This window comes from Rhinolophus ferrumequinum, chromosome 7, assembly GCF_004115265.2.
Source record: "Rhinolophus ferrumequinum isolate MPI-CBG mRhiFer1 chromosome 7, mRhiFer1_v1.p, whole genome shotgun sequence".
Lineage (NCBI taxonomy): Eukaryota > Metazoa > Chordata > Mammalia > Chiroptera > Rhinolophidae > Rhinolophus > Rhinolophus ferrumequinum.
In genome coordinates this window covers 91,393,456-91,420,100 of record NC_046290.1, presented here as the reverse complement: position 1 = coordinate 91,420,100, position 26,645 = coordinate 91,393,456, and the positions used below count along the sequence as shown (strand labels likewise).

The 26,645-nt window shown below is 48.7% G+C and overlaps 1 protein-coding gene across 2 annotated transcripts in view; it reads right to left on the bottom strand.

Moving 5' to 3' along the window:
• The window catches only part of COL26A1 (collagen type XXVI alpha 1 chain), a 191,954-nt gene extending 168,845 nt beyond the window's left edge, over positions 1-23,109 (bottom strand). For both annotated transcript variants that reach the window (XM_033109809.1, XM_033109810.1), the window contains exon 1: positions 20,317-23,109. In XM_033109809.1, coding sequence (XP_032965700.1) covers positions 20,317-20,474 — 158 coding nt within the window. In that variant the 5' untranslated portion in view covers positions 20,475-23,109. The remainder of the gene's footprint in view (positions 1-20,316) is intronic.
• Between the last annotated feature and the right edge of the window lie 3,536 nt (positions 23,110-26,645).

Below are 26,645 nucleotides of genomic sequence, written 5' to 3'. Positions count from 1 at the left end.
CATCCTGCAGGCTACCCACCCACTGTCAGCAGGGCAGGCGAATTTCCTGGTGCGGTAACCCAAGCCTCTCTCTGCTCCCCGCGGGCTCTGTTATTAATCTAAGGGCAGATCCTATGTCCGAAGCTCAGACAGCTGTCCCCACGTGCAGCTGCTCCAGGCCAGCAAGCAGACGACTTCCAGCATTACCACCTCCCTGCCAATGACCAGGCAGAAAAGTGGACTTTCCTGCCAAACCCCTTGGTCATGCAACTGCCTGGGCCCTCACAGCCATCAGGGCCCACTGGGCTTCTTATTCACTCTCTGGTTCATTCCAGGTTAGAATGCAACTTCAGGCTCATGGACTCCAGAGCAACTTGGACTTCTCGGCCTGGAAAGTAAACGCAGCGGTGGCCCAGTTGGTCGTGTTGTAGTTGAATCAATGAGGGATTGTTTCAGCCCACACTCCATGCTCAGCCCTGTGTTACCTGCCCTGGCAGACAAAGCCTGTAGGATAGGGCTCCTGACCCCGGGGGCCTACAGCCAAGGTGCAGAACAAGCGCATGAAACAAAAATACAGGAAGCCGGGCCAGAACCGGGGGAAGCTGCTCATGGCAGACACTTGGCCAGGTGCCACACAATCCAGAACACAGTTCTACCAGCTCCGGGGGACACTGCTCACACTGGATTCCAAGGGCAACACACACATTCCTGATTCAAATGGCTCACCTAATGCTCCCATAGGAACTGGCTTCAATTAGTCCCATCTCACAGATGTATAAACTGATGCAAGTTAACAGTAACTTGCCCACAGCTAGAGGGGGAGCCAAGTTTCTGACATAAATTTGCCTGACTCCAAAGTTCTGAGTATTAGGTCTGTGCTATCAGGCCCACCCACCACAGCTCAATTTGGCTGAGCCTTTTGTAAACTGACCCACCCAGCTCTGCACAGCCAGCAGATGCCCACCCCCACCCCCCCAGCATGAACTTAATTCTGGCTCTATATTGGCAGGTGCTAGGGATACAGTGATGACCAAGGCAGACAATCCCTGACCCCCAGAATCTTCTCTGCTAGGGTGTGCCAAGATTCCACGCACTCATTATTTTGGCCCGCTGTATTCTCTGGGGCACAGCTGTCCCTCTGATTCCGCCACACGCACACCAACAGGTGCAGAGGGACCAGAGGCAGCCTACACCGCCAGCCCCAGCCTATTTGAGGAAACTGGACGGCGAATGCCTGAACTAAGACACAGCTAGCATCAGCCTAGAGAAGTGTATCATGCCAGTCTGAAACATTGTTCTCTCACTCTCAGGAATGCTCTGGGCCAACTGCAGTTTGGGGGGACACCACCTACATGTGACACCTGTGCGGACGGACACAGGTTCATGTGTTTGGCTCTGCTGGTCAAGATGGCCCTTGATTTTCATTTTAACTGTGTCTCCCAGCATAGGACAAGCTGGGCAGAGGGAGGAAGTAAACTCTCACACTCCCCACCCCCAGCTCAGTATTTGGAGCCCCTCAAACAGATGCTGGGGACACAGAGAAAAACCAAACAGAAGCTAACAACTCGTGGTCTAGTCCAGCACTGTTTTCGGGAAAAATAAGTTGTTTCTGATGGCAGGAGGGGGAGGACACATGGGCGATAATGGCAGGAACAATTTAGCCTGAAATCAGAACGACCAGCCCTACGAGGAGTCTAGAAACCACAGGCGATTATTGGGCTTTTTATTTAATAAATGTGGGAAGGCAGGGGAGGGAAAGGCAGGTGAATCCAGGCTACCCTGACACCATAAAATGTGCTTTCTATAAACGAAGAAGCAAGGCAAAGATATTATCATCTTTTAACCATGTCCTGGACCCACACAATATCTGCCTCTCTTCAGAGTGAAGAAGGAGGAGGAGAGAAGATGACTGTGCATGGGACCTAAGCACCCACTTGCCAGACGCCCTTTCTCTCTGCTTGACTTCTGTCATCCTTTGTAAGAAACACAAAGCACCTTCCTTCCAGCTCAACCAAGGTTTGCCTTACACAATAACACACACACACACACACACACACACACACACAGAGTGACACACACACCCATGGGGAGACTATAGGATTCCCTACGTCGAGAATCCTCAAGAATCACCTGAAAAACCATTAAAATATTTTTTTAAATGCATGAAGGTAGCTGGATATAAAGTCAACAGTTTTCCTATTTGCCAGACATAAACATTTACAAATGTCAAGGAACAAAAGGAACTCATTCATGATAGCAATAAAAACTATAAAACGCCGAAGAAAATCTAACAAGATCTAGATAAATGGAGCGGTATACCTTGTTCCCGAAAAACACAACATTATAAACACTGAATTCTATTAATCTGTAAGTCAACACAGCCTCGATCAAAACCCCAACAGACAGCATGTTTGATAGAACTAGAAGAAATGATTCTGAAATTCACCCCAAATGAAAAATGTACAAGAACAGCTGAGATGATTTTGATGAAGGTGAGCAGTGAAGGAAGAATTGCTCTATCAGCTAACAAAACATACAATAAAGATTAAAATAGTGTGATTTTGGCACCAGATCAGGTGAAAAGTTCAGAAAAAGGATTATCCATGTATATAGGGAAATTGAGCATATGATTAAAGTGGCATTTCAAATTATTGGGAAAGAATGGATTATTTAATAGAAGTGTGTGTTTGGGGGATCGGGCGGGAACTAAAGTTAAACACTACCTCACAGCCTATGCAAAAACTTGTGTGGGAAGGTCATGCTTTTATCATGATTCTTCACACAAGGCTGAATCTTAACAGGCTTTTGTTGCTCAAAGCCACTTTCGTCCTTAATACTGTTTGAAATCTAGGATCAGTCTAACTCTCCAAGGCCCCAAATGTCTGATGTATCTTTCCCTTTTCATTTCTGTTTGTACGGTAGGCTAAATAATGGCCCTCAAAGGTGTCGTCATCCTAATCACTGGAACCTGTGAATATGTTTCTTTGGGTTTTTTTTTTTGGGGGGGGTTGTTTTGTTTTGTTTTTGTTTTTTTAAGGAGGGCGCACAGCTCACAGTGCCCCATGTGGGGATCAAACCGGCAACCTTGTTGTTATTAGCATCACACTGTAACCAACTGAGCTCATCGGCCACCCCTGTGAATATGTTTTCTTACATGGGAAAAAGGGCTTTGCAGATGTGCGTAAAGATTTGGAGGACGGAAGATGATCTGGATCACCTGGGTGGGCCCCACCTAATTACAAGGGTCCTCATAAGATGGAAGGCAGAAGGATCAGAGTCAGAGAGAAAGGAAATGTTGGAAAGAGAGCATGGAGGATGCCCTTTGAAGACGGAGGAAGGAGCTATAAGTCAAGGAATGCCAGCAGCTTCTAGAAGCTGGAAAAAGCAAGGAAATAGCCTCTTCCTTGGAGCCTCCAGAAGGATCAGTCCTTGGAATACCTTTCAGCCCAGTGAGACCTATTTTGGACTTCTGACCTTGAAAATTGTAAGAAGTCAAGTTGTGTTGTTTCAAGCCACAAAGTTTATGGTCATTTGTTAGAGCAGCAACAGGAAACTAATACAGCTTGCAAAGTGGTTAGTTCTTTCTGGGTATTCTCTGTAATCAGGCACTCTGCGAGAACCTAGAGATATAATGCCAAATAAGACAGATGGGATTCCTGCCCTCAGAAAAGTTACAGCCTTAGGGCAGACAATTATTAACTAATTATCAATTGATTAATTATAGGATTGATATATAATCCTATAATTATATATTACAGTTATCATGAGCCTCTAAGTCAGAGAACAAGCTCTGAAGGCATTTAACAAAGGGGCCTGACCTCACCTTCAAGGCCAGCAAAAGTTTCCCTGAAGATGTGATGTTTTAAGCTGATCTCTGAGCTGTGATCTCTGAGAAGTTAGCTAGGCCAAGAGAAAACAAAGACCGATCTAGGTGGTGCAAAGGCCCTGAGGCAGGAAGTGGCTTGAAGTTAAAAGGCAAACTTGGTGGTGAGCAGAGCACCCAGAGAGACAAGGGGTGAAGACAGAGATCTCACTAGGCCCCTGATGTAGGGGTCTCTCCCACCTGCTAGGTGCTTCTCCAGGGAAACCCACATGTTCAGTGCTCTTGTGTGAAGAGTTTCAGAGCCTGATTTAATTGTCATCATCACCGTGGAACAAATGAGAGGAAGGGCTTGGCAAACCCTATAGAGGCCCAGGATTTCATAACCCCAGAAACGGGGGGGGAGAGGGGGAGGTGCCCAGTCAGGCTGAGACCTCTGAGAGCCCAAGAACCTTGTGACCAAGTCAATCACAGAGGGACAGGAAGAGGGAAGTGCTGATTTCCTAGATAAGCCCTTCTAGGAGAGCAGGAATGACAAAAATGTCAGATGCCAGAGGCAACTGGCTGGGGCACAGACAGCCGGAGCCAAATCAGAAGGAAACTGCCACCTTCCCACAATGCTTCCCAAATGCGAATGGCAGGCCCAGGGTGTATGACAGGCCCTGGTGCCTCCAGGGGACAGCAGGATGGCAGGGTGGGCAGGCAGCCTGCAGCAAGGCCTGATTCCAGAGGCTACACCCTAGAGAAGAGAGAAGCCTGAGCCTTTCACAATGGCACCAAGCAGAGAAGACTCTGCTGGGCCTCCTAGTGCTGGGAACCGGGGGGCTTCTCAGCAAATGCCACACAGTACCTGTCCTTCCAGAAGTGGGAAGGGATGGGGGGCCAGAAACTTTTAAACAAAGACAAAGTATTTGAGCTGCAAACCGCAGCCCTTCATGGGTGCGAACAACTTACACACACACACACACACACACACACACCCTCCAGCAAGTGTTGGTGCGCCCCAGTTTTGTTCAGAGAGGTAGCAGCAGAGTGAGGGAGATGTACAGCTGTAAAGCGGGGCCCTTACCCAGTGAGCAGGAACCGCTGAGTAATAATTAGTCTGCATATTTAACCCATTTCCTTATTTGATCTCAGCCCAATCTTATTAGTTTCATGTTACTTGTGAGGCACCGAGTCAATGAGGGAAGTGCCTCTTTGACTGTGGGTCCCCTGGCGAGTCATGACAGGCCAGCTGCAGGACACTCGCCAGAAAAAGCACTTGGGGTTCCTTTGGCTGTCACACCCCTTGGGACACAAAGTTTATTATAACTCCTTGGCCCCTGACCTCACCATAGGCATTTCGGACTCCCAGGCCCTCTAACCTGCTACCCATTCTCATTCTGGGGGTGAGCTCACCTTTTTGTTCTTCCTCCAGTGGCTGTGCTTCCACTGGGAGTGAGGCCAGCCCCCACTCCTCACTCGAAGCCTTGAAAACCTGAGCGGGATTCCCAAGGGACCTTTGATTCTGTATTTCTCTGGCTCCCCCAAAGCACCAGGGTAGGTGACTGCAGGCTGAGGTTGGAAACGACCCTGGTGAGAGTGCTTAGGACCAGCTCCCAAGGGGTTAGAGGCAGAATAAACTGCTAAGACATCTAAGCTTTGCCCAGCGTTTCCCAGAGCACATCACCTAGCACGCTCTCTTAATGAAACGCTCCCTGGAAAAGGTTCTGGTGGCCTCACATGTCTGTGAAACTCCCCATTTCCCAAGCTTTGCAAGGCCCATCAGCACACTGCCGGCTCTGGGAAAGCCTTTATCATTTTACGAGGCTGCATAGTGTTTACAAAATATTGTCCTAAGCACTTTGATAATATTAACTCAATTTAGGCCCCAGAACAACCTGATAAAGTAAATGTTATGATCATCCCCGTTTTACAGATGGGGACACTGAGGCACAAAGAGGTCAGGTGACTCAAGCAGGGCCACCCAGAGCAGGGAGTCAGACCCAGGCAGCCTGGCTCCAGAGCCTGCTCTTCACACCCTCCCTTTTTATTAAGGAAACTCTTGAGTTTGTTTCACAAGCACTTCCAAGCTTCTTCTCATAACTCCCATTAACACCTGACAGAACAAGCTCCGGAAACATCCAGGCAGGGGGAGCTGGCAAAGGTCAGCAGGCAGCCTGGCCAGCTCTGACCTTTTGCAGATCATTCTGGAGGCAGCTGGGGGTGGGGCAGACAGCAAGGCGCGAGCCTGTGGGAGCCCCCACTTCGCTCCCTGAGTGTTACAGAATTAACCTGGACTATGTCCAGCTCCTTTCAAGGTGGTCTCGTACAGGCCACCGAAGAGAAACATCTAGAGCCTGGTTTCTGGGACAAGAAAAGGAAGACCAGGCAAGAAAGGCTGGGACCTCTGACTCCTCTGAGAGGAGAACAGTATGCCGTGTGTCTTCTTCCATAGGATCGGCTGCAGGATTCCCGAAAATCCTCTAACAGTTAGTTATTGTTACTCTATTCCCCTGCCCCAGGCAGAGTTGGTTGGGGTCCAGCTCACACACTCTCGAAGCGGCAATGAAGTGTCGGACCAGTTCAAGCCAAGAGAAGCCTGGAGTGGTGTTCTTATTGCCATAGGAATTGTTTCTCTGGGAATGGATTTTAAAATAACAGACAAGCTGGGGTGGGGGAGAGGAGAGTGAGATGAAGGGAGAGGAGATTCAGAAAACCCTGGGGCCTAGGAAAAGGCCATTCAGTGTGATTTTCAGGAAAACTCCCCCTTTTCCACCCACTCCTACTTCAAAGGAAGAAGCAGGAACCCCTAAAGCGGGTGGCCTCCGTGTCTCCTCTAAATGTGGTTTCCAGAACTGGCCTGGTGGGGACAAAGGGAAGACAAGCCTTCTCTCCAGGACCCTTCAGAATGACAGAACTGCATAGGGGCAGAGGCCATGGTCTCAGTTTCCCAGAGGAGAGAAGTCAAGGCATTCGTTCATTCATTCACTCAACAAGCAGCCATGGAATACCTGATATATGCAAGCCAGGTGTTGGATGCCAAAATTTGGCTACAAAACCCCGTGTAGGAAAAACATAAGTATTTCACAAAAACGCAGGGTACATGACCGCCTTTCTGTCAAAGCTGAGAAAACACTGAAGAGTCTTTGCCATGTTCTCAGAAGCAAGCAGCCAACGCCCAGCAGCCCCTAAGCACTGGGAGGGCCAGGAGCCCCACTTTGCAACCTGTCCCTGCCTATCCCCAGTCCACAGAGTGACCGGGTACTGCCAACTGCAGGCTCCGAGCGCTCCTCTCCCCCTGTTCCATCCCCACTACCTCTGCCCAACTTCAGGTCTCCAGACACTGTTAGCTGGCCTCCCTCCTCTGGTTCTTCTTCTCTGCCTCATCTCCCCCCACCAGCAAAGCTGGCACCAGACCCACTGTGATCCTGAATTGACATAAAGCCCAAGCTCCTTAGGGTGGCAGAAAAGGGGCTTTGCACACAGGCTCGAAAGGCTCAGCCTGCCCCCTGCCTGCCCGCAGCCCACACTCCAGCCATTCGGAACTCAACTGCACTAACCACATGTCAGGCGTGTCACGCCTCCCAGCCCTCACACGGTTCTTCTGTTCCCCCAAAATGTACTCCCCAGTCACTGCTGAGACCACCCTGCTCATCCTATAAGACCCACTTAACACATGACTCCTCTATGCTCCTTGGCATATAGCCCGATCCACCAGGCCAGCGTTTCCCAACGCATGGCGTCCGCAACACCATCCTAACAAAGGATTCCATGGTTTCCTATGTTGTGACAATCCCATCCTCCCAACGTTTGCAAGGCACGTTAGCACACTACACGTCACAAACCCTAATACGGTTCACTACATGTTTTCTTAAGCACTTTGTTAACTCACTTAAGCCCTAGAACAACCTTCTGAAGTAAATACTATGATCATCCCTATTTTACGAGGGAGAAAACTGAGTTACAAAGACACCCAAACTCCCACACACCTGCACTCCCCTAGACAAGTAATTGCTCACATGCCCCTTGCCTGCCCACCCCACTTTGCACACATTTGTACCAAATTCCACACTTGCTCACGGGTCTGCCTTCCTCAACCAGCCTCTGAGCTCATCAAGGGCAGAGGCTGGGTCTGAATCATTAATCATCTCACTACCCCCAGCGCCAAGTACACAGTAGGTGCTTCATAGTAACTTCTTGAAATAAGGCACCAGGGTTCCTGTGCAGGCCTTGGGGCAGTGCCCCTGCCCTCCCGTTTCAGTCCCCAGCTCCAGCCTGCCTACTGTGGGTCCAGTGAAGGTTGGGCAGTTAAGTGCCAGGCCTGGATAAGCTCACATTCCCAAGAGGCAGGGGTGGGTGGTGGGCAGCGCAGGCTCGTACACTCATGCCCCCGGGCGGGCCAGTCAGGGCCACGCTGAGACATAAACAGGTAGGAGAAATGATTCCATCTGCGGGGAACGGAAGTGGGAAGTGAGTTCTCAGGACCCAAACCACAATCAATCATAGATACAAGAGGTGCAGGAAGCTGCCCACAGAGAGGTGAGCAGAGCAGGGAGGTCAGTCTGGAAGACTTCCTGAAGGAGGGGTGTTTGTGACTGTCCCAGAAGAGGGTGGAACCGAGGTATGGGAGAGGCGTTTGGAGTGAGGAGGGGACACTTCATCACCCAGCTTAGCCGAGGCAATAAGAAAGAGACTTCAGAGTCAGAGATCGGCTGGAGGTCCAGGTGCACGCGCATGTGTGCGCGCGTGCGCAGGAACTGAGGAGTGCGGGAAGCAGAGTCCCCTGCGTTCCCCCAGGAAGTGGGGTCTCCCACAGCAGGTCTTAACCTGAAGGGGCTGTGGAATCAATTTTCTGAATCTTGGCAAGCACTTTTTTATGAACTAGATAAAATACAATAAAAAAGAGAGTATCACATATGGTAACAGTAAGCATTATTTCGTGAAACTTGTTTCAGATGTGTCTGTGTGCGTGCGCGGGCAGGCATGCTCAGTCACCATATAAAAGGTATTTCTTATTATGGGTCATGATGAAAGAATCTCAAAAAACTCTGTTCTCCATGCAGTGCTTCCTAAACCTGGCTGCACCAAAAGAAGCACCTGGGAGGCCATTAAAACCCATCTCCAGGCTCTGCCCTTCCTGAGTCAGGGATAGGGCTGACTATCCAATCCTTTTATCTCCCCAGTTCATCCTGATGAGCCCATCAGCACTCTGCTTCTTTAGGGGATGCTCTTCCTAGCATGGGAGCAAGACCAACCAAATAATTTGTAGGACTCAGTGCAAATAAAAAACTGGAGATGGGGGTGGCCGGTCAACTCAGTTGGTTACAGCGTGGTGCTGATAATACCAAGGTTGCCGGTTCAATCCCTGCAAGGGCCACTGGGAGCTGCACCCTCCTTAAAAAAAAGAGCTGGAGAAAACGTGCCATTAAAAGTACTAAACCACCAGCCAGAGGCAGAGGTGGCAGCAGTCATTGGGCGGGGGTGGAGAGGTGGAAGCCAGGTGGACCTGGGGTGCCAGAGGGTGGGAAGCAAACAGCTGCTTCCCAGGCCCCAGGGAGGGGCTAGGAGGCGGTGTGAGGTGGAACATGACACAAGCTGACGATCAAGTCCCAGAGTATGCTCCGTGGTCCCATCAGACGTCACTTACATAGCACATATTTAAAAATAAGAGTATTGAGAATTTCAAGATGGTGAGCACAAAGCATTAAACTCCAAGCATGGGACCCTGCTTAGCAAAAGGCTCTGGACTCTGCACTGGTCAAATGGTCCTGCCTAGGGAGACATGAATGGAGGAGGGAGACTAGGAGGGAGAGAGAGAAAGGGAAGAGGGAGAAGTGGGGAGAGGGACAAGTCCCGCTGCAGCAGTGTCATATCAGGGATCAGACCCTTTCCAAAACTGACTTCCAGAGAGTTTCTAAATGGAAAACAAAAAGCAGTCACAAGTTCTGAATTCCATCCCATGACTTCTTAGAATCATCTGAAAATGGGCAAAATCCCCGAACAGAAGAGAGTCATGTTTCAAAAAGAGCAGAAATGAGTCCCTGTGAGCAATCCTGGAGCGTTCCCTCCTGATTCCCTCCTGAAGGGAATCCTGAGCGTTCCCTTCAAAAGTGACCCTTGTCATTTTTGAAAGCGGTCTGTACGTCCAGGGCCACTGTACTGACTGATGCCGTGGGGACTGAAGAGTGACCCTCGGTAGGACCCACACCCACTCCACAGTCATGGTCTTGGTGGGTCCCTGGTGGATGCAATTGGGTCCACTCAACACAATCAGCAGAGCCGAAGTCTATTGTGAGCCCTGGGTGATGTCCCCTTGGCGCTCACAGGTTACCGAGGGATGAAGAGCAGTTAGGCAGGAAAGATATGAGAAGGAAACATTTGAATGCAAACAACTGAACCCAGTCACTGTGATACAGCTTGTATGACTGGGAACATTTGGAGACAGGTCATCCGATTTTCGAGGATTTGGAATATACATGTCCTCACTCCATCCCCAAGGCTACCTCCACATCTCCCCAGAGGTGACATTTACACAGAACTGCCTTAAACCTGGGCAAGAAGAGCCTCACCCTCTGCGCTGTGCTTTCAAGGGCCCCACTTCCAGCCACGCCCTTCCCCACAGGGCAAGGAGACTGTGGGGCCAAGGGCACATGACCCCCAGAGCCCACACCCCACTTGTAGACTAAGCACAGGTTCCCAGGGGCCTGGAATTCCTTCCCCACACAGCTGAGTACCAGGTATGGTCATGTGGCAGATGTTAGGGTGAGGGGAGGGGTCTGGATTGGGGCCAGAGTGTCCACAATGTGTGTGTACCAGGGGCAAGGAGTCAGCTGGGACAAGAAGGAAAGTGAAGGGTGGTTCTCCCTGCACCATTGGGTCCAGGACAAAATTCAAGGAAGACAGGGGTTCTAAACATGAGCCTGGCCCCCTGGGTCATTAGGGGGGTGTGTTTGTCAAGGTCAATGACAGAATATACTTTATTTGGCAGTTTGTAAACTTAATAACTTTTAAATATTGAAACATATGGTATGTGGGTAGTCATCTGTACCCTAGCCCCCAACCCCGCAAATGTTGGAGAGGGCCAGGGCTTGCAGGTGGTATAGGCCAGAGTCAATGGCCATCCCCGCAAGGCCATTTTGATCCGGCATCATTATAGTGGCTTCTTCAAAATGTATCCCAAGGAAAAAGGGCTGATGGGAATGCAAAATGGTGTAACCCCTCTGGCAGGTAATTTGACACTATCTAGCAGAACTACGTATGCCTTTACACTTTCACTCAGAAAACACACTTTAAAAAATATATTCTATTAAGGATTCATTAGTGAAAATATGAAATAAGTAATGCACAATAACATAATGTGGCATTATATGTGACACAAAAGGTTAGAAAAACACAATGTCTCTCAGTAGGGGACGAGCTGAATAAACTGCATGGAGCTGTGAAAATGAATGCAGGAGACATGGAAAGTTCTGGACATGAATGGTGCTGATGGTTGCACACCACTATGAATGTCTTTAATACCACTGAACCGTACACTTAAAGATGGTTAAGATGGTAAATTTTGCAATGTGTATTTTAACCACAATTTAAAAAATTGTGAAAACAAAATATGAATGCAGAAGGTATCTATGCCCTGATATAGAGCAGTCTCCATAGCACATTGTAAAGCAAAAAAAAAAAAAAAAAAAGCCAAGCGCTTTTTAAGAAAAGGAGGAGGCAGATTCACACACACACAAACACACACACGCTTACATTTACAAAAAGAAATAATGGAAAGATAAACTAAAAAACAATTCAAAACATGGCTACCTACAAATAGTAGATAATGGGAAAATTACTTATACAAGTATTCCAGTAATTAAATGAAAAAGAAATGTCAATTAGAATAGGATCACTTTGCAACCTTTCATGAAATAATGATGTAGAGAAAGATCTCAAAGCAGGGAGATGACCAGACATTGTTAGATGATTCTTGATGGAAGACAACTACACAACAGAGATAATTTTGACAAAATAATAATAATAATAATAGAGGAAGAGGAGAAGAAGAAAAATCCAATCAAGCCTCTCGATCCTATTTTTAGTTTTCTGGAGATACCGAAGACGGTGAAACATGTTAATAGGCACCGTGAGGATATAATCAGCAAACTCCTGAACAAGGAAAACCCTATATCGGGCCTAGTTTCTTCAACCAGTAAATTGCAAGGAAAAGAGAGAGCTAGAGGGGGAAACCTGCAGACAGTGGTGTTCCGGTGAATAACACCCAGCTCTCTCGGAAAAGACATCATGTCCTCCCGTACTAGTCACCTCGGGCTGCCATAACAAAATACCATCGACTGAGTGGCTTAAGCAACACACATTTATTTCTCAGATGTGGAGGTTGGGGAATCCAAGGTCAAAGTGCTGGCAGATTCCGTTCTTGGTGAGGACCCTCTTCCTGTCTTGGAGACAGATGTCTTCTCTCTGCGTCTTCACATGGCAGAGAGAAAAAGGGGAGGGGGAACCTCTGATCTTTCTCCTTTCTCCTAAAGACACTAAGCCCATCATGGGGCCCTACCTTCATGACCTTGTCTAAATATAATCACCTCCCAACGATGGTACTTCCAAATGCCATCACATTGCGGGTAAGGCTTCAATACATGAATTTGGGGGGAGCACAGCATTCAGTTCACAACACACCCTGATATGATATGATAAATCGGATCTATGAAGCATTCTTGCACCCCCCAAAAAAAAGAGATATTAAATCTAGTCAAATCTTTACATCTCATTACCAATATAAAAGAGATACAGGGAGTCGAGGGTCAAATTCATTATACCACTTGGAAGCAATCAGCCAAATCTAGAACATGGGCATTCTACAGGACAACAGGCCTTCTTCAACAAGTCAATGTCATGGGGGGGAAAGCACTCTTGTTAAAGAGGGAGGACTCTTCTACATCAAAAGAGACTAAAAAGACACAACAACCAATAAGTGGACTTTATTTAGATCCAAATTTGAACAAAGAATAAAGAAATTTTTGGACGGTTGGAAAAAATCTGAATGTGGATTGAATTTTAGATCCAATAATAAGGAATAAATAACAATAATGAGGAGGAGGTGGAGGAGGAGTAATAGTAGTCGTAGTCGGGAATGATTGTGAGTGTTTTAGATGTAGTAATGGCATGGCGGTAAGGAGCAAGATGAACACCATCTGACAATTAAGTTCACGAACTTGTTGCAACGATGTTGCTAATCTTTTTTTATACCAGAGGGATTATTCATTATGAATTTGTACCAACTGGACGAACAGTTAACCAAGTTTACCATTTGGAAGTGCTGAAAATGCTGCATGAAAAAGTTAGACGACCTGAACTTTTCGCCAACAATTCATGGCTCCTGCATCACGACAATGCACCAGCTCACACAGCACTGTCTGTGAGGGAGTTTTTAGCCAGTAAACACATAACTGTATTGGAACACCCTCCCTACTCACCTGATCTGGCCCCCAATGACTTCTTTCTTTCCTGAAGATAAAGGAAATATTGAAAAGAAGACATTTTGATGACGTTCAGGACATCTAGGGTAATTCAATGACAGCTCTGATGGCCGTTCCAGACAGAATTCAAAAAATTGCTTTGAAGGGTGGACTAGGCGCTGGCATCAGTGTATAGCTTCCCAAGGGGAGTACTTCGAAGTTGACCGTAGTGATATTCAGCAATAAGGTATGTATCACTTTTTCTAGGATGAACTCACAAATTTAATTGTCTGACCTCATATACTGAATATTACCAGTGGAATGAACAAGAGTCTGGGATTTACTTTAAAACGCTACACATACGTGAGCATATACACATACAAAAAGTATTTGGGGAGGGAAGGTGAAATAAGTGTGGCAAAATGTAATGGTTGGCAAATCTCAGAGAGGGTCCCTCCACTTGTGTGTAGGCTTGAAAGTTTCTATTGAAAAAAATTTAAATACAGTATTTTTTTTTTAAATGTCCCACAAATCAGAATGTTCAGCTTCAGAGAGAATAGTGGTTCTTAACTGGGTGCAAATTTGCCCTTCAGGGGACATCTGGCAGTATCTGGGGACATTTCTGGTTGTCACAGTTGCGAGGTGGAGGCTGTGCTACTGGCCTTTAGTGGGTAGAGGCCAGGGCAGCTGCTGAACATTCTGCACAGGACAGCCCCCCAGCAAAGGACTATCCAGTCTACCATGTCAAGGGCACTCAAGGAGAAACCTTGAGATAGAGGTAAGCAGACTGTTTCAGGTGCTCACAGGAGGGCACCTAGCTCAGCAGGGGAAGGCATTCCAAGAAAATGAAATAGCATATGCAAAGAAACAGAGGCGTGAGAGAAACAACTAATACCGCGTAGCTATATTAGGATGGGCTTTAAAAAGGCAACCTTTGGGCCGGCCCGGTGGCTCAGGCGGTTGGAGCTCCGTGCTCCTAACTCCGAAGGCTGCCGGTTCGATTCCCACATGGGCCAGCTGGTTCAACGCCTCGAGACCTGCAAGGGATGGTGGGCTGTGCCCCCTGCAACTAGCAACGGCAACTGGACCTGGAGCTGAGCTGCGCCCTCCACAACTAAGACTGAAAGGACAACAACTTGACTTGGGAATAAAAGAAAAAGTCCTGGAAGTACACACTGTTCCCCAATAAAGTCCTGTTCCCCTTCACCAATAAAATCTTTAAAAAAAAAAAAAAAGGCAACCTTTATAGATAGCCCTAGAAAGGGTGGGTTTTTATCATGAAGGCTGGAGCTGCAAATACATCACATTTGCCTGCACTTTCCTGCCCCCCACTCACGGGCCGTCACTCAGTCATCCAGCAGCCTTCGCACTTAGCCCAGACTCTGCCTCAGGCAGCTACTATCAACCGGTGAGAGTTGACCTAACAGTTGAAACCTCTTTGTCAAACTGATGTAGGAGACAGTGGACCATCAAAGGATTTTAACGAGGGGAAAGGCTTCTATGGCAGCTGAGAAAGGTCCATCGGGCAGCAGCGTGGAGAAGGAAGACAGATCATTATAAAACTAAAACAGGTCCCATTAGACAGCAGCTAGGTTGGCACTGCCAATGAGCAATGGCTTTGCTAAAACAGACTGACGGCACTCCTGACCCTCCGCAGAAAGCAGGACGGTCCCCTGGGAGGCCTTTCTATGCACCTGGGAGAGAAGGTCAAGGGGACAGGAAGTTGAGGGTATCAGCAAGATCCAGACAGGATTGGAAAGGCCGTGAAGACAAGATAGGCTGACAGACCACGAGAAGACGGAGTGAGCCAAGAGGATCAGCCACGTGAGTGAGAGACAGATGGGGCGAAACGGCTTGAGTTCACAGTTTGCGATATTGAGATATTGAGGTATGAGGTTCCTGCAGGGGAGCAAGAGCCAGGAGGAGGCCAAGGAAAGTGGCTGATGTGGAGGGAAAGGGAAGGAGAGGCCTAGCAGTGTGACACTGCACAGTGGTGAGCCACACACCTGAACACCTAGGCGCCCAAAACAATGGCAGAATGAGGGAGGGGGCGGGAGGTGGTGGGCAGCCCTGAGGGATATGGTGAGAATGACAGGTTCACGCAAGTGAAGGACAAGGATGGAACTGGGAGAGGATTTAGGAGAAACTGTTACTCATTCATTGGTATCAGCATCATGAAAGGTGTGACAAGGAATGAGAGCACCCTGCACAGCTGGACGATCTGCAGGAGCAGCCGGTCAGCGGGCTGGAGGGTAAGGAGTGGCCTCCAGGGGGGGCCAGAGGGCGGCCATGTCAGCTGGAGAAGCAGCTTGGATTCTCCCGATCACAGTGGGGACAGCCGAAAGGTGAGGGCTAGGAGGCATGAGGTCTAGGAGGCATTTTGCAAATCCAGCATCTGTGCATCACTTCCTGCTCTCCGCTCCTCACACACCAGCGAGCCTCACACCCCAAATCCTGGTCTCCATGGGGTACTCAGCATGCAGACCCGGAAACAGGCTTAGGGAAGTTAAAGAATACGTACAAGTCCACATTATGAATTAGGGCAGCGCCAGAGTCCCCACCCCGTTGTGGTGAGAGGAGCAGTGGCCTTTAGACCCACAGGGAGGCCCTACCCTGGGGTCCTTCACTTGAGAGGACCCTGCTCTGGTCTCCTCTAGCTGTGCCCCTCCTGGGAGATGACGAGTCTGCGGGCCCAAGAGAAAGTAGCCACCCAGGCTCCTGCCTCCTTCTAAACCTGGGTCTGGGGACCCAGGTTCCCTGCCCAAATGGCCCTGAGCCTAATTCCAGGGCCATTTCTCCCAGGCCATCCTGCCAGGGCAAACCCCCACAGCCAGTGTGCCCACTCCTAGGCCAAGGGGTGTGGACTAAACCTGGACATGCAGGTTGGGTGGTGCATAAGCCTGTGCATAGGCCCTTCACAGTGTAGGAGGAATCCAGGGTAGAGAATGGGCCCGGGCCAGCACCTCCCCTTGCCGCCATCTTCCAGTCCAGAATTCTAAGGCATCTAAGAATTCCTCATTTGAACCTGGCTTTCCAGGTCATTGCAAAGGTATATTCATCAAGGTTGGAGGACAGAACCTACTTACTTAAACATCGGTAACTTAATTCACAGCCTGTAGATATTTAGCCCTATGGTATGTGGCTTCCATTTGTCCTTGGGCCTCAGACCCTGTACAGGAGTAAATGTTTTGTGGAATGCGCACCATTCTTCAGGAAAGAAGCAAAAAGGAACGCTGTTCTTTGTCCCCTGGTCCATGGACCCACTCTCTGGATATATTCATTCCCTCCTCTGCTGAAACCCAGCAGGTCCCACAGCTCTTCTGGTTTCTCGTAGTCAGAAGAACACTCTCACTCCAGTAACTAATACCGTGTTTCCCTGAAAATAAGACCTAGCGGAACAATCAGCTCTAATGCGTCTTTTGGAGCAAAAATTAATATAAGACCCGGTATTATATTATGTTATATTATATTATATTATATTATATTATATTATATTATATTATATAAGACCCGGTCTTATTTTACTATAATTATTTTATTATAAAATTATTATAGCAAAATAATTATTTTACTATAATTTTTCTCCAAAACACACTTAGATAATTTAAGTAATTTGCTCAGCAGCATGTGGCTACCTATCCACCATGTTTCCCCTAAAATAAGACCTAGCCAGACAATCAGCTCTAATGCGTCTTTTGGAGCAAAAAAAAATTGATATAAGACTGGTATTATATTATATTATATTATATCCGGTATTATACTATATTTGGTATTATATTATATTATATTATATTATATTATATTATACCCGGTCTTATATTGTATTATATTATATAAGACCCGGTCTTATATTATAGTAAAATAAAACTGGGTCTTATATTAATTTTTGCTCCAAAAGACGCATTAGAGCTGATTGTTCTGCTAGGCCTTATTTTCGGGGAAACACGGTATTAAAACTTTATCTTTTATCCAGGTTAAAACTTCTCCCCGCTCCAGCTGAGGATGGGGTACAGGCCCTTCTCTGGTCTCATTCATTGTGCCCTGAGCTCTGATCACCAGCTGCTCTTTTAGCTCCTTTTGGGTTGAATACAGAGGTGAGGAGGAGACAACAGACAAGACACCTGATACACATCTGTGGGAGTGAGGAAGGAGGGAAGGAAAGAGGCAAGGAGGGAGGAAAGGAAGAAGGGAGAGAGAGAGGGAGGGAGGGAGGGAGGGAGGGAAGGAGGGAAAGAGGTGAGTGAGGTTTGCACCCTTTACAGAGTGTCGCAAACTTACTAGAGTAGAATGGAAGGAAGAACTGAGGCTGGAAGTTGGGGTGTTGGCTCCTTAGTGCAGCCGTCCAGTCAATTAATGTTGCATTTCCCTTCAGCTTTTATTTGGCATCTGAACAGCTGTGTGGCTGGCAAAAACCATTAGTGGCCCATACACAGGGCTGCAAGATTCTACTGGAAACAGCCCTCTGAGGTATTGGGGTTCTCTTCTTTTTGCCAAAATAGCTTAAACCATGGGGTCCACCCTGGGCTTCTGATGGAATGACCAGAGCCGAGCACCCCTGGGTAAGGTAAGATGCCCCCAGCACACGTTGCCTGGCCCAGGAGGGTGGGGACAGACACGCACACGAGTACACACACACACACACACACACACACACACACACACACAGAAGGGAGAACACAAACCACATCCAAAAATCAGATGCCAACAGGAACAATATCATGAAATAAAGGAAGACTATTTGTCAAAAACAGCTCTGTCGCTTTGCCTGTCAACTGAGACCAAGCCACTATAAACACACGGACAGAGCCAAAGCGGTGAAGGGCATCATGCCAAATGCTGTCCCCAAGCCCTCTGCTTCTGGCTCTTGAATTTCAAGGACACGGGCCACCTGTAACTGACAGCTCCTAAGACACAGGCACATGTGCAACCAGGCCAGCTCAAGCCCGCAATCCCACGCTGGGCTTTGCGTGGAAGGGCTGCTGCACTCTGGAGCGTCAGTCTCAAAGCTCCTGGAACCTGCCCCACACCTCCTTAACACTTCCCGGTATCCGATTTGGGAATCCATTTTCCACAGATTCATCCAGATCCTTCCTGAACATAATTATACCTTCTCTCTGCTCCCATCTTGATGGAAAGAGTTCTGGAAGATGACCACATTTGTTTGGGCCTCTTTTTATTTGTGCTAAAAGGATCCCTTCCAAGTTTCTGCAGAGGTCCCCAAGTTCCAGCCCACCAAACACCAGACTCCCATCCTCAGCCACTCACTCCCTTCATGGCTTCACCTCTTGCTCCTCTCAGAGTTAATATTCCAGGCTGCAGGAGCCTTTCCCCACCCCCCTGCACTTTTTAATTACAAAAGTAATGCATGAATATACGCTCCTTGTAAAACAGGCAAACAAGACACAAGCAGACAGAGATCAAAAAAATGACAGTCTCTTTTACTCTCTCCCCTCCTCCCCACTTCAGCCAAAGGTCTCTCCATATAGGAAGCCGTGAAAACGGTTCCCTATGTTTTCTTTCCAGGCACTTATATACCTAGACATAGATCAGAATTTTTTTTTTCATAAATGAGATCATGCTACACGTATCATTCTGCAACTTGAAAAGCTTATTTTTCAGACTATTCTCATATGGAAGTGTGCAGAGGCCACACTACTGTGGGTGCTTGGAGAATAATACTAATAGAAGCTTTGGGTAAGTATTTCCAAACAGAATGAGGGACATAAAATTGCATGCAGTTTTCCAGAGCACTTTTATAAGCTTTTCTGAGTCTCGCCTTATCCAGCCATTAAATGTACGTTCTTCCCAGCACAAAATATCCCTGTCTCCTTCCTATAAGACATTGCCAGAATTCATCTTGGTCGCACTCCCGGGTTTGGTAAATAGGAGGAGAAAAGACCTGGGGTCTCTTGTCTTCCTCCACAAGCGGAGTGGTGCCGTAGAAATTACAGGATTTGGAGAAAGAATTCAGGAGGTCGAGTCCTGAGTTGCCACCTAATTGAGGATCTCTCTCTCTCTCTCTCTCTCTCTCTCTCTCTCTCTCTCTCTCTCTCTCTCTCTCTCTCTCTCTCTCTCTCTCTCTCTCTCTCTCTCTCTCTCTCTCTCTCTCTCGGCCTCAGTTTCCTCAATTAAAGGAAAGATAACACTCGAATAGCTAACCCTGGAGTGGTTTTAGGATCAAAAGAGATGGACGGTATGAATGCATGGTGTGTGTTCTAGGGACCTATTACAGCCGTGTGAGGCGTAATTACTATTAAATGGGGAAAAGCCAAATTCGAGTGAGTTGCGCAAATGAGGCATTTGGCAACTTTTACTTGCGTGCTAACGCGTTTTCTGGGGGAATTCAACAGCCGGGTGAGGAGATGCTGCCCTAACCGTCGCAGCGGTGACCAGGGCGCCACCTGCCGGCGAAGGAGGAGGCAGCCGTGGGTCCCAGGACCGCGAGCTCAGGGACCCGGCTTCTTCCTAAACCCACCGCGGAACCATCGGATCAGAGCCGGTTCTACGTCCCCAGGAGCCTGGGAAGCCGCAGGGAAGGCTCCTCCGAGGTCCCAGCCCCAAACACCGGACAGAATCGCCCTTCCGGTGTCCCTGGGTAGCAGGCAAGAGAGGCGGGGGACCTGGACGCACGGCCTTGGCAACCCGGGAACCTGCTCCCCAACACAAAGCCGCGGCCGCGCAGGTAAGCGCGGCGGAGCCATGTGAGCCGGGGCACGTCCAGGGACTGAGCCACCCAACCCCAGCCAGCCACGGTTGCCTGCTCCGCGCCCCTGCCGCAGGTTTCAGCCACCTCCACTGGCAGCCGGGAGCTGAAGGGGCGAAGGTTGTGAGAGCAAGGAAAAGAGGAGAGAGGGTGGGCCCCGCACCTTCAGGCCCTCCGCCCGGGTCCCCCAGCCCCCACTGTCCTCGTCCCCAGCCCCCGACCACCCCCGTGTCCCCAGCCCCCAGCCCGCAGGCCCGTTGCCCCGCGCCCCCAGCCCCCACTGTCTTGTCTCCAGCCCCGGACCACTCTGCGTCCCCAGCCCCCAGTCCTCGACCGCCCGGCGCCCCCAGGCCCCACCGCCGCTCGCTACTCACCGGCGGCCCCCGTAGCCGCTGCCGGGGGAGCCGGCGCCCGGCTCGGGGTAGCCGTGCTGCTGCAGGGCTGCGGCCGGGAAGGGGTAGAGGAAGCCGGTGGCCAGCGCCGACCCGCAGAGGCAGCAGCACGCCCAGGGCAAGAGGAGAGCCAGCTTCATCTTGCGCGGCCGCCCGCGGGGGCCCGGAGTCCCGGGCGGTAGGACGGTCGGGAGCGCACCGGCGGCCGGACCGAACCCGCGGCCCCGCCCGGAGCAGAGCAAGCGAGCCGGCGAGCGAGCAGAGCCCGGGTCCGAGCTGGAAGTGTCTGGGGGGCGCCCACGCCTCTCCAGGGCTGCCTTTTCAAATTCTGCGAGGTGGGCTCTGTGCCGTCAAAGGGGGCGTGGGGCTTTCTCTTTAACCCTCGGCGGTCCGGGGCGGAGGAGGCGTCAGTGGCCGCAGAGCTGGGGTTTGAGTTCCTCTGGGGGTCCTAGAAGCGACATGCCCTGCAAGCCAGATCTTGCGCCTGGGTCCCCGCACATACAATCTTTAGAACCTTCCCAACCAAACCCTCTTCGGGTCCGCAAACGCTTATGGAGCACCCACTCTGTACCTGGCAATTTCACCTGGCAAAATTAATACCAACATTGCTCTCTCTATTAGGCTGTACCATTCCCATTTTTCAGAGATGGAAATTGAGGCTCAAAAAAGTTAAGCCAGAAAAATACGTGCTCCTTGTCCAGGGTTCTGTGGACCAAACCATTGCACACCCAGGCTTCCCCAGAATCCTTTCCCCGTTTCACCTCCAACCAGTATCTCTCCAGCTGTGTCTCCAAGGTGAGAAGTAGCTGAAAATGAGGGAAGCTCTCAATTTGGGTGAGAAGTTGTCCCTGGAATCAAGGATGCATGAGGCGTCCAATCTGGAATGGAACTGGGGGAGATGTAATACAATTTCACCTTTTACAGGGGAAAAGGCTGGATCCCAGATCGTACATGAGCCCATGGCCAGCCTGCCCCCAAGTAGGTCTTCTCTGAGCTGCAGGATCCCCAACACACTGTGTCCCACCTAAGGGACAGGTGTGACCTGAAATCCATCATGTGCTTCACTCCCCAAGCTGGGTGTCCTTCAAATTCTCCCCAAAGCATCCTAGAGGCTGGCAGAGGCCCGAGGAAGGCTCTGCCCTGCTGACAGTGGAGAGCCTGCGGTCTGTAAAATGCCTATAGGACTGGAAAGCCCATTCGATATGGAAGTGCTTGATGGACTACAGCACTCCTGTTTTTTTTGCCCTGTTGTTTGCACATCCCAATACGTACATATCCCATAGGTACCTTTGGAATACACATGCCAAGGTATATCCAACCCACTTCACCCTCTCCCCAAACTACCCATCCTCATCCGCTCAATTCCCTCAAATCCTGCCGGGGCCTGTTAAATGGAACTTCGACACTCCCCAAGACCAGAGTCTCCATCTAGGAATCTGGATAAATAGAGTCCATCTCAGAATTTCTCTAATTGGAAACATAACTTGGACCTAGGACCACTTCCTTCATCTGGTCCTCCATCCCTCTCCCAAGGCCTAAAAGATCTGGAGAATTTGGATTATCAGGGGATTTTTCAGTGCCTCCCCCAAAAGGAATCTGAACTGTGCTCCTTGGGCAGTTGGCTAACATACAATAAATGATGAGGTCACACATACCCCCGGGAATTTGTAAGCATTCTGTTTTCCTCCTTTCCCTCCTTTACTTACATAATGAGATCTTAAAGACCAGAAAATTTTATGTTGCTGTGAATTGCCTTCATGCTGCAGGCATTACAGTAAGGGAACAAGAATTTTATTTTTACCTTAAACTCATTTTTCCAGTGCCATGGGCTGCACCCAAGCTAGAGGGACCAAGAAGAGGAAGGGATAACTCTACTCCATATAGCACAAGATTTTTTTAGGACAAAAGCTTTAGAAAAAGAATGAATATATCCCAGAAACTTCAGGACTGAAGCAGTTGTCCAGTTTGGTCCTCCTCTTCACACAAGGACAGTAAGTTCATTCTGGCCCCGTAAATGTTTACTGGGATATTTCCGTGTGTCCAGCATCGCGCGGGATGCAGTGAAGGCTGTTAGAGAAGCAAATAACAAGGTTCTCATCCTCAGAGTGCTTATACTATTCTTTCGGAAGGCATTAAAATGGCCGTTTTTCTTCAAAAGATAGCAGGCAGTATGGACAAATCATCTGCGAAACAAGAGGAGGTTCCATTTAGATGGTGAGGGATAAAAGGACAAAGATGCATAAAATCAAGAAATGAGATCTCACCCACACCGCGCAGACCCAGAAGCCCCAGGTCAGCTCCTGGCTCCCCCACTAACTTGCTAGGCGACCTGGATTAAACAATAAAGAATGGATTTGCTTGTCTTTGAATACCTTTCCAGTTCTGGCCACATGTAATTCATTTTTCCCTTCATCCTCCCTCCTGTCTCCAAGGCAGCTGTGGTTATACCCAACCTTATTAAGTCGCCACTCTTTTAGGCAAGATTTTCATCTGTAGCACCCCTCAATGAGGCCATGGGATCCAAGAAGATTGGAGAAGGATTCTGTAGAATCACCCTGTAAACTCCCCCCCAGAAAACACCAGTTAGTAGAGTCCAACTCTAACAAGTACCAGCCGTGTGACCATGCACAAGTTACCTAACCCCTCTGAGCATCCTCATCTGTAAAATCATAATAATAACAGTATGGATTTCCTAAAAGAATTCAATGAATTATTCGTATGACTTGGAATGGTGCGCCTGACACAATATAATGCCCAATAAGCTTAATTATTATTGCCTGCAAGACTTTGGTGAGGGATAAAATTGAAGACCACCATCCTTTTCAAGCCCCCAGGGTGGGGCAGGCCAGCAGGCTCATTCCTGGGAGTGCTCGGAGCTTTCTCAGAAGACGTGGAGCCCTGGGATTAACCTGATGCATCTTACTCCATGGTCAACAATTTATAACAAAACTTCATTTTGAAACAAATACTAAGCGGGAATATTATAAAGTGGAATGTGCAATTTATGTTACTTTTAAATATAAAACACATTTGTGGGTGGCAAAAGTGAGAAAGTTTAAAATAAAGGACACGGCAGTGCCCTCGGAAAGTCTAGCGCATTTTCAAATGTTAGCATCCCTGCTTGGCCTCTGATCAGATTTCAACACAAGTGCTTGTCTCTATTTTTCAGAACTGTGCCCGCGTCACTCCCTAAATACATGTTAAAACCTCAGTAGATGCAGAAGCCACTGTTCCCAGGAGCTGGAAAAATCAAGCATTAAAGATTTGGAGTTGGGGCCCCAGTTGTAGAGCTGGCACCTTCCTCCTCACTTCCTTGGTTACCTTTGGTGATCACATAATCCCCCGAACTTCGATAAAATCAAAACTGGACAAGTAAGGGTTGGGGGGGACCTTCACTGAGCCCTTATTTCCACAACCGTTCACCACAACACTGACATGGACAGGCAGGCGTTCTAATAATCCTGATTTTTCCGAGGAGATGAGAGAAGTGATTTGTCTGGGATCCTGTGCTTTTCCCATTCTGTAAGTTCAGAAGCACCTTAGAAACGGGGTTGTTTGTACAAAGAGGGATCAGATTTCTTGGTGGAGGAAGACAAACCCACCCCCCACCACCACCAGAGAAGTGGGCTCCTCCGCAACTATGTTTCCAGGCCTTGCTGATAAGAAAATATCAGTCAGCATCCTCCTCGGCAGACAAAAAGCAGATCTTCACTTCTGCTGAAGTCAGCAGAGAGAGCCACTGAACGGAGAAGTAAATACTCATCAAGCTGGAGCCAAGGTAAATATTGACCTTCTGGCATGATAAATCCTCCTGTTAATCTAAAACAGAAACCCCCTCCCCCAATTGCCCTATAGGACATGGATTCTGCAGTTCTCCCAGAAGTTCAGGGAGGCAATGCAGGAACAGAGTGGTTTTCATACTGATTTCTCTATGTTCCCAGCTGTTCCAATCCCAGGACCGCACAGAAATGGACTGGAGTTGACTCAACGTAGCAGGTCGGGCACAACAGAAGGGCTTCTTTGTTTTGCTCCACACATTCTGTGCTTGGCTGGGGCAAAATATGAGCAGAACATGGGTATTTTGGAAGATGCCCACCCTGAATTTTCTTCTTTACCTGGACACCCCCCAAATTCCACCCACGCCCTATAAAAGGAACACTTCTTTGCTCAGCATACCTACAAGTGTAAGCCTACCCTGTTTGCCCAAACATTGGCAGTGGAACAGGCAGTCAGAAGACAGCAAAATAGATGGCTACCACAAAATAGTCCGTGATCTTAACCAGACGTTCGAAGGGCAAAAAAAAAATCTATTGAAAGCAAACCCTAAAAGAACATTTAAAAATATGGAGTCTGCCCAATTGCCAATGCTGAAAGCCCAACGCAAATGTAGCGATAAGAAGTTTGACTGCTGGCTAATGTAGCCACAGCTAAACAAATGCCTCCCTAGGAGCTTACTGAGATTACTTGGTGATACATGAAAAAGGGGATGTCTTAGTCTGTTCAGGCTGTTATAACAGAATACCATACAGTGGGCACGGGGTGGGGGGAGGCCTTAGAAAAAAACAGAAATTTATTTCTCATAATTCTGGAACCTGGAAGTCCAAGGTCAAGGTGCTGGCAGATTCAGTGTCAGGTGAGAGCCTGCTTCCCAGTTCAGAGACAGCTGCCTTTTCACTGTGTCCTCACAGGGTGGAAGGGGTGACAGAGCTCTCAGGAGTGCTTTTAATAGTGACACTAATCACATTCAGGAGGGCTTCACCTCATAACCAAAGGACCTACCTCCGTGTATCACATTGGGGGTTAGGATCTCAACATATGCCTTTGGGGAGACACAAACATTCAGTCCATTGCAGGGGACTAAAGCTTTACCCTGACAGGCGTGAAGGTGGTAGGAGGTTCAAACACAATGAATCCACATCATGATGTCTTGTACAAAAGAGCCCCGAGCTGAGGGCCTGTGGTGGAGGACCTGCCCAGCTCTCCACACCCCTCCACTGCCCAGTTCTGCAGTTCAGCACTTGGGGCTCCTCCCACGAGAGCTGACGGTAAAACAAGCCAACAGTAAATGAAGAGGGAAGTCGCCAGGGCAGGTAGGGGCTGGGTTACAAAAGGGATGTTGGACTTAGAGGGAAGTGATACAGATCCTTCAAGCCATGCAGGAAAAAAATTAAATTTGTTGTCTGAGCCCCAAGGATGAATTGGAAGCCAATGGATGAAAGATGTCAGCTGACTATAAGGAAGAAATTTGTAATAGGTTGTCCACAATTGGATTTTGCTGGGGAGGTGGGGGCATGGGGGGGGGGGCGAGACTTGAGTTTCTCGTCACAAGAGGGATCCAGGCAGAGAGAGGGGTAACACCTTGTAGAAACATTGAAATAAAACAGAATGCACTACTTATGGCCCTCAGACTGTGATTCTAGATCCTAAAGTCAAGAAAAGGGTCTGAGCAACAGTAGAATCTCCCCCAATAGGCATGAATAAGTATAGTAGGTTTTACTAGTGCTCACCAACATCTGGTTTCCCTGTCCTCTCTGGGCACAGAGAAGATCTCCCTTGGCAGCCTCCCTCGTGCAGCTAGGCAGGGCCACGTGACTAGCTCTAGCCAATGGGCTATGAGCAGAAGGGACCTGGGTCAAATAGAGAAGAGGGAGTATGGGTTCCCCAAGCCCTGTCTGTCCCTGTCACAGAATGTTCCCTGGGCTTGGCCCTTGTCAGCCTGGATCCCTGAGTGCAGAAGACACTCCCTCCCACCCACCCCACCCTCTAACTAGCATTGGACATCTTTTATTTTGTTCAGCCACTGAGATGTCAGTTGCCATTGCAGCATCACCCAGCCTTTCCTGACTTATATACACTAAGGACATAGGTATGGTTTTGTGGCTTGGTGCAAAGGGGACTTTTGCCCCACAGAAGCTGTTAGAAAATGACCTCAGGAGGCCAAGGTTTGACTTTTTGATGCTTATCCATATGCATTTTTGCAGGAACTAATCCTCTCTTTCACTTTCCCAGCTGTGTCCTTCCTTCTCACTGAGCAAACCTTCAGGCATGAAAAACCCAACCGCACAGGTGAGGCTCTTTGCTAGGCCCTGGTGGTGCCCACCCTGGTTAGACATCATTTCTGCCTTCAGTGGGACTTACAGGATCTTTAGGAGGTGTACAAATAAAGAGATACTGTCCTCAATGACATGTAATCCAAAGTTAGCAGCGCAGAGGAGCGAGTGCAGGCGGAGGGCCAGGTGGTGCCCCCGTAGGAGCAGGGCAAAGGGGCAAAAGCAGGATCATGTGCTGAAAGGCTGGGGGTGGAGCAGAAA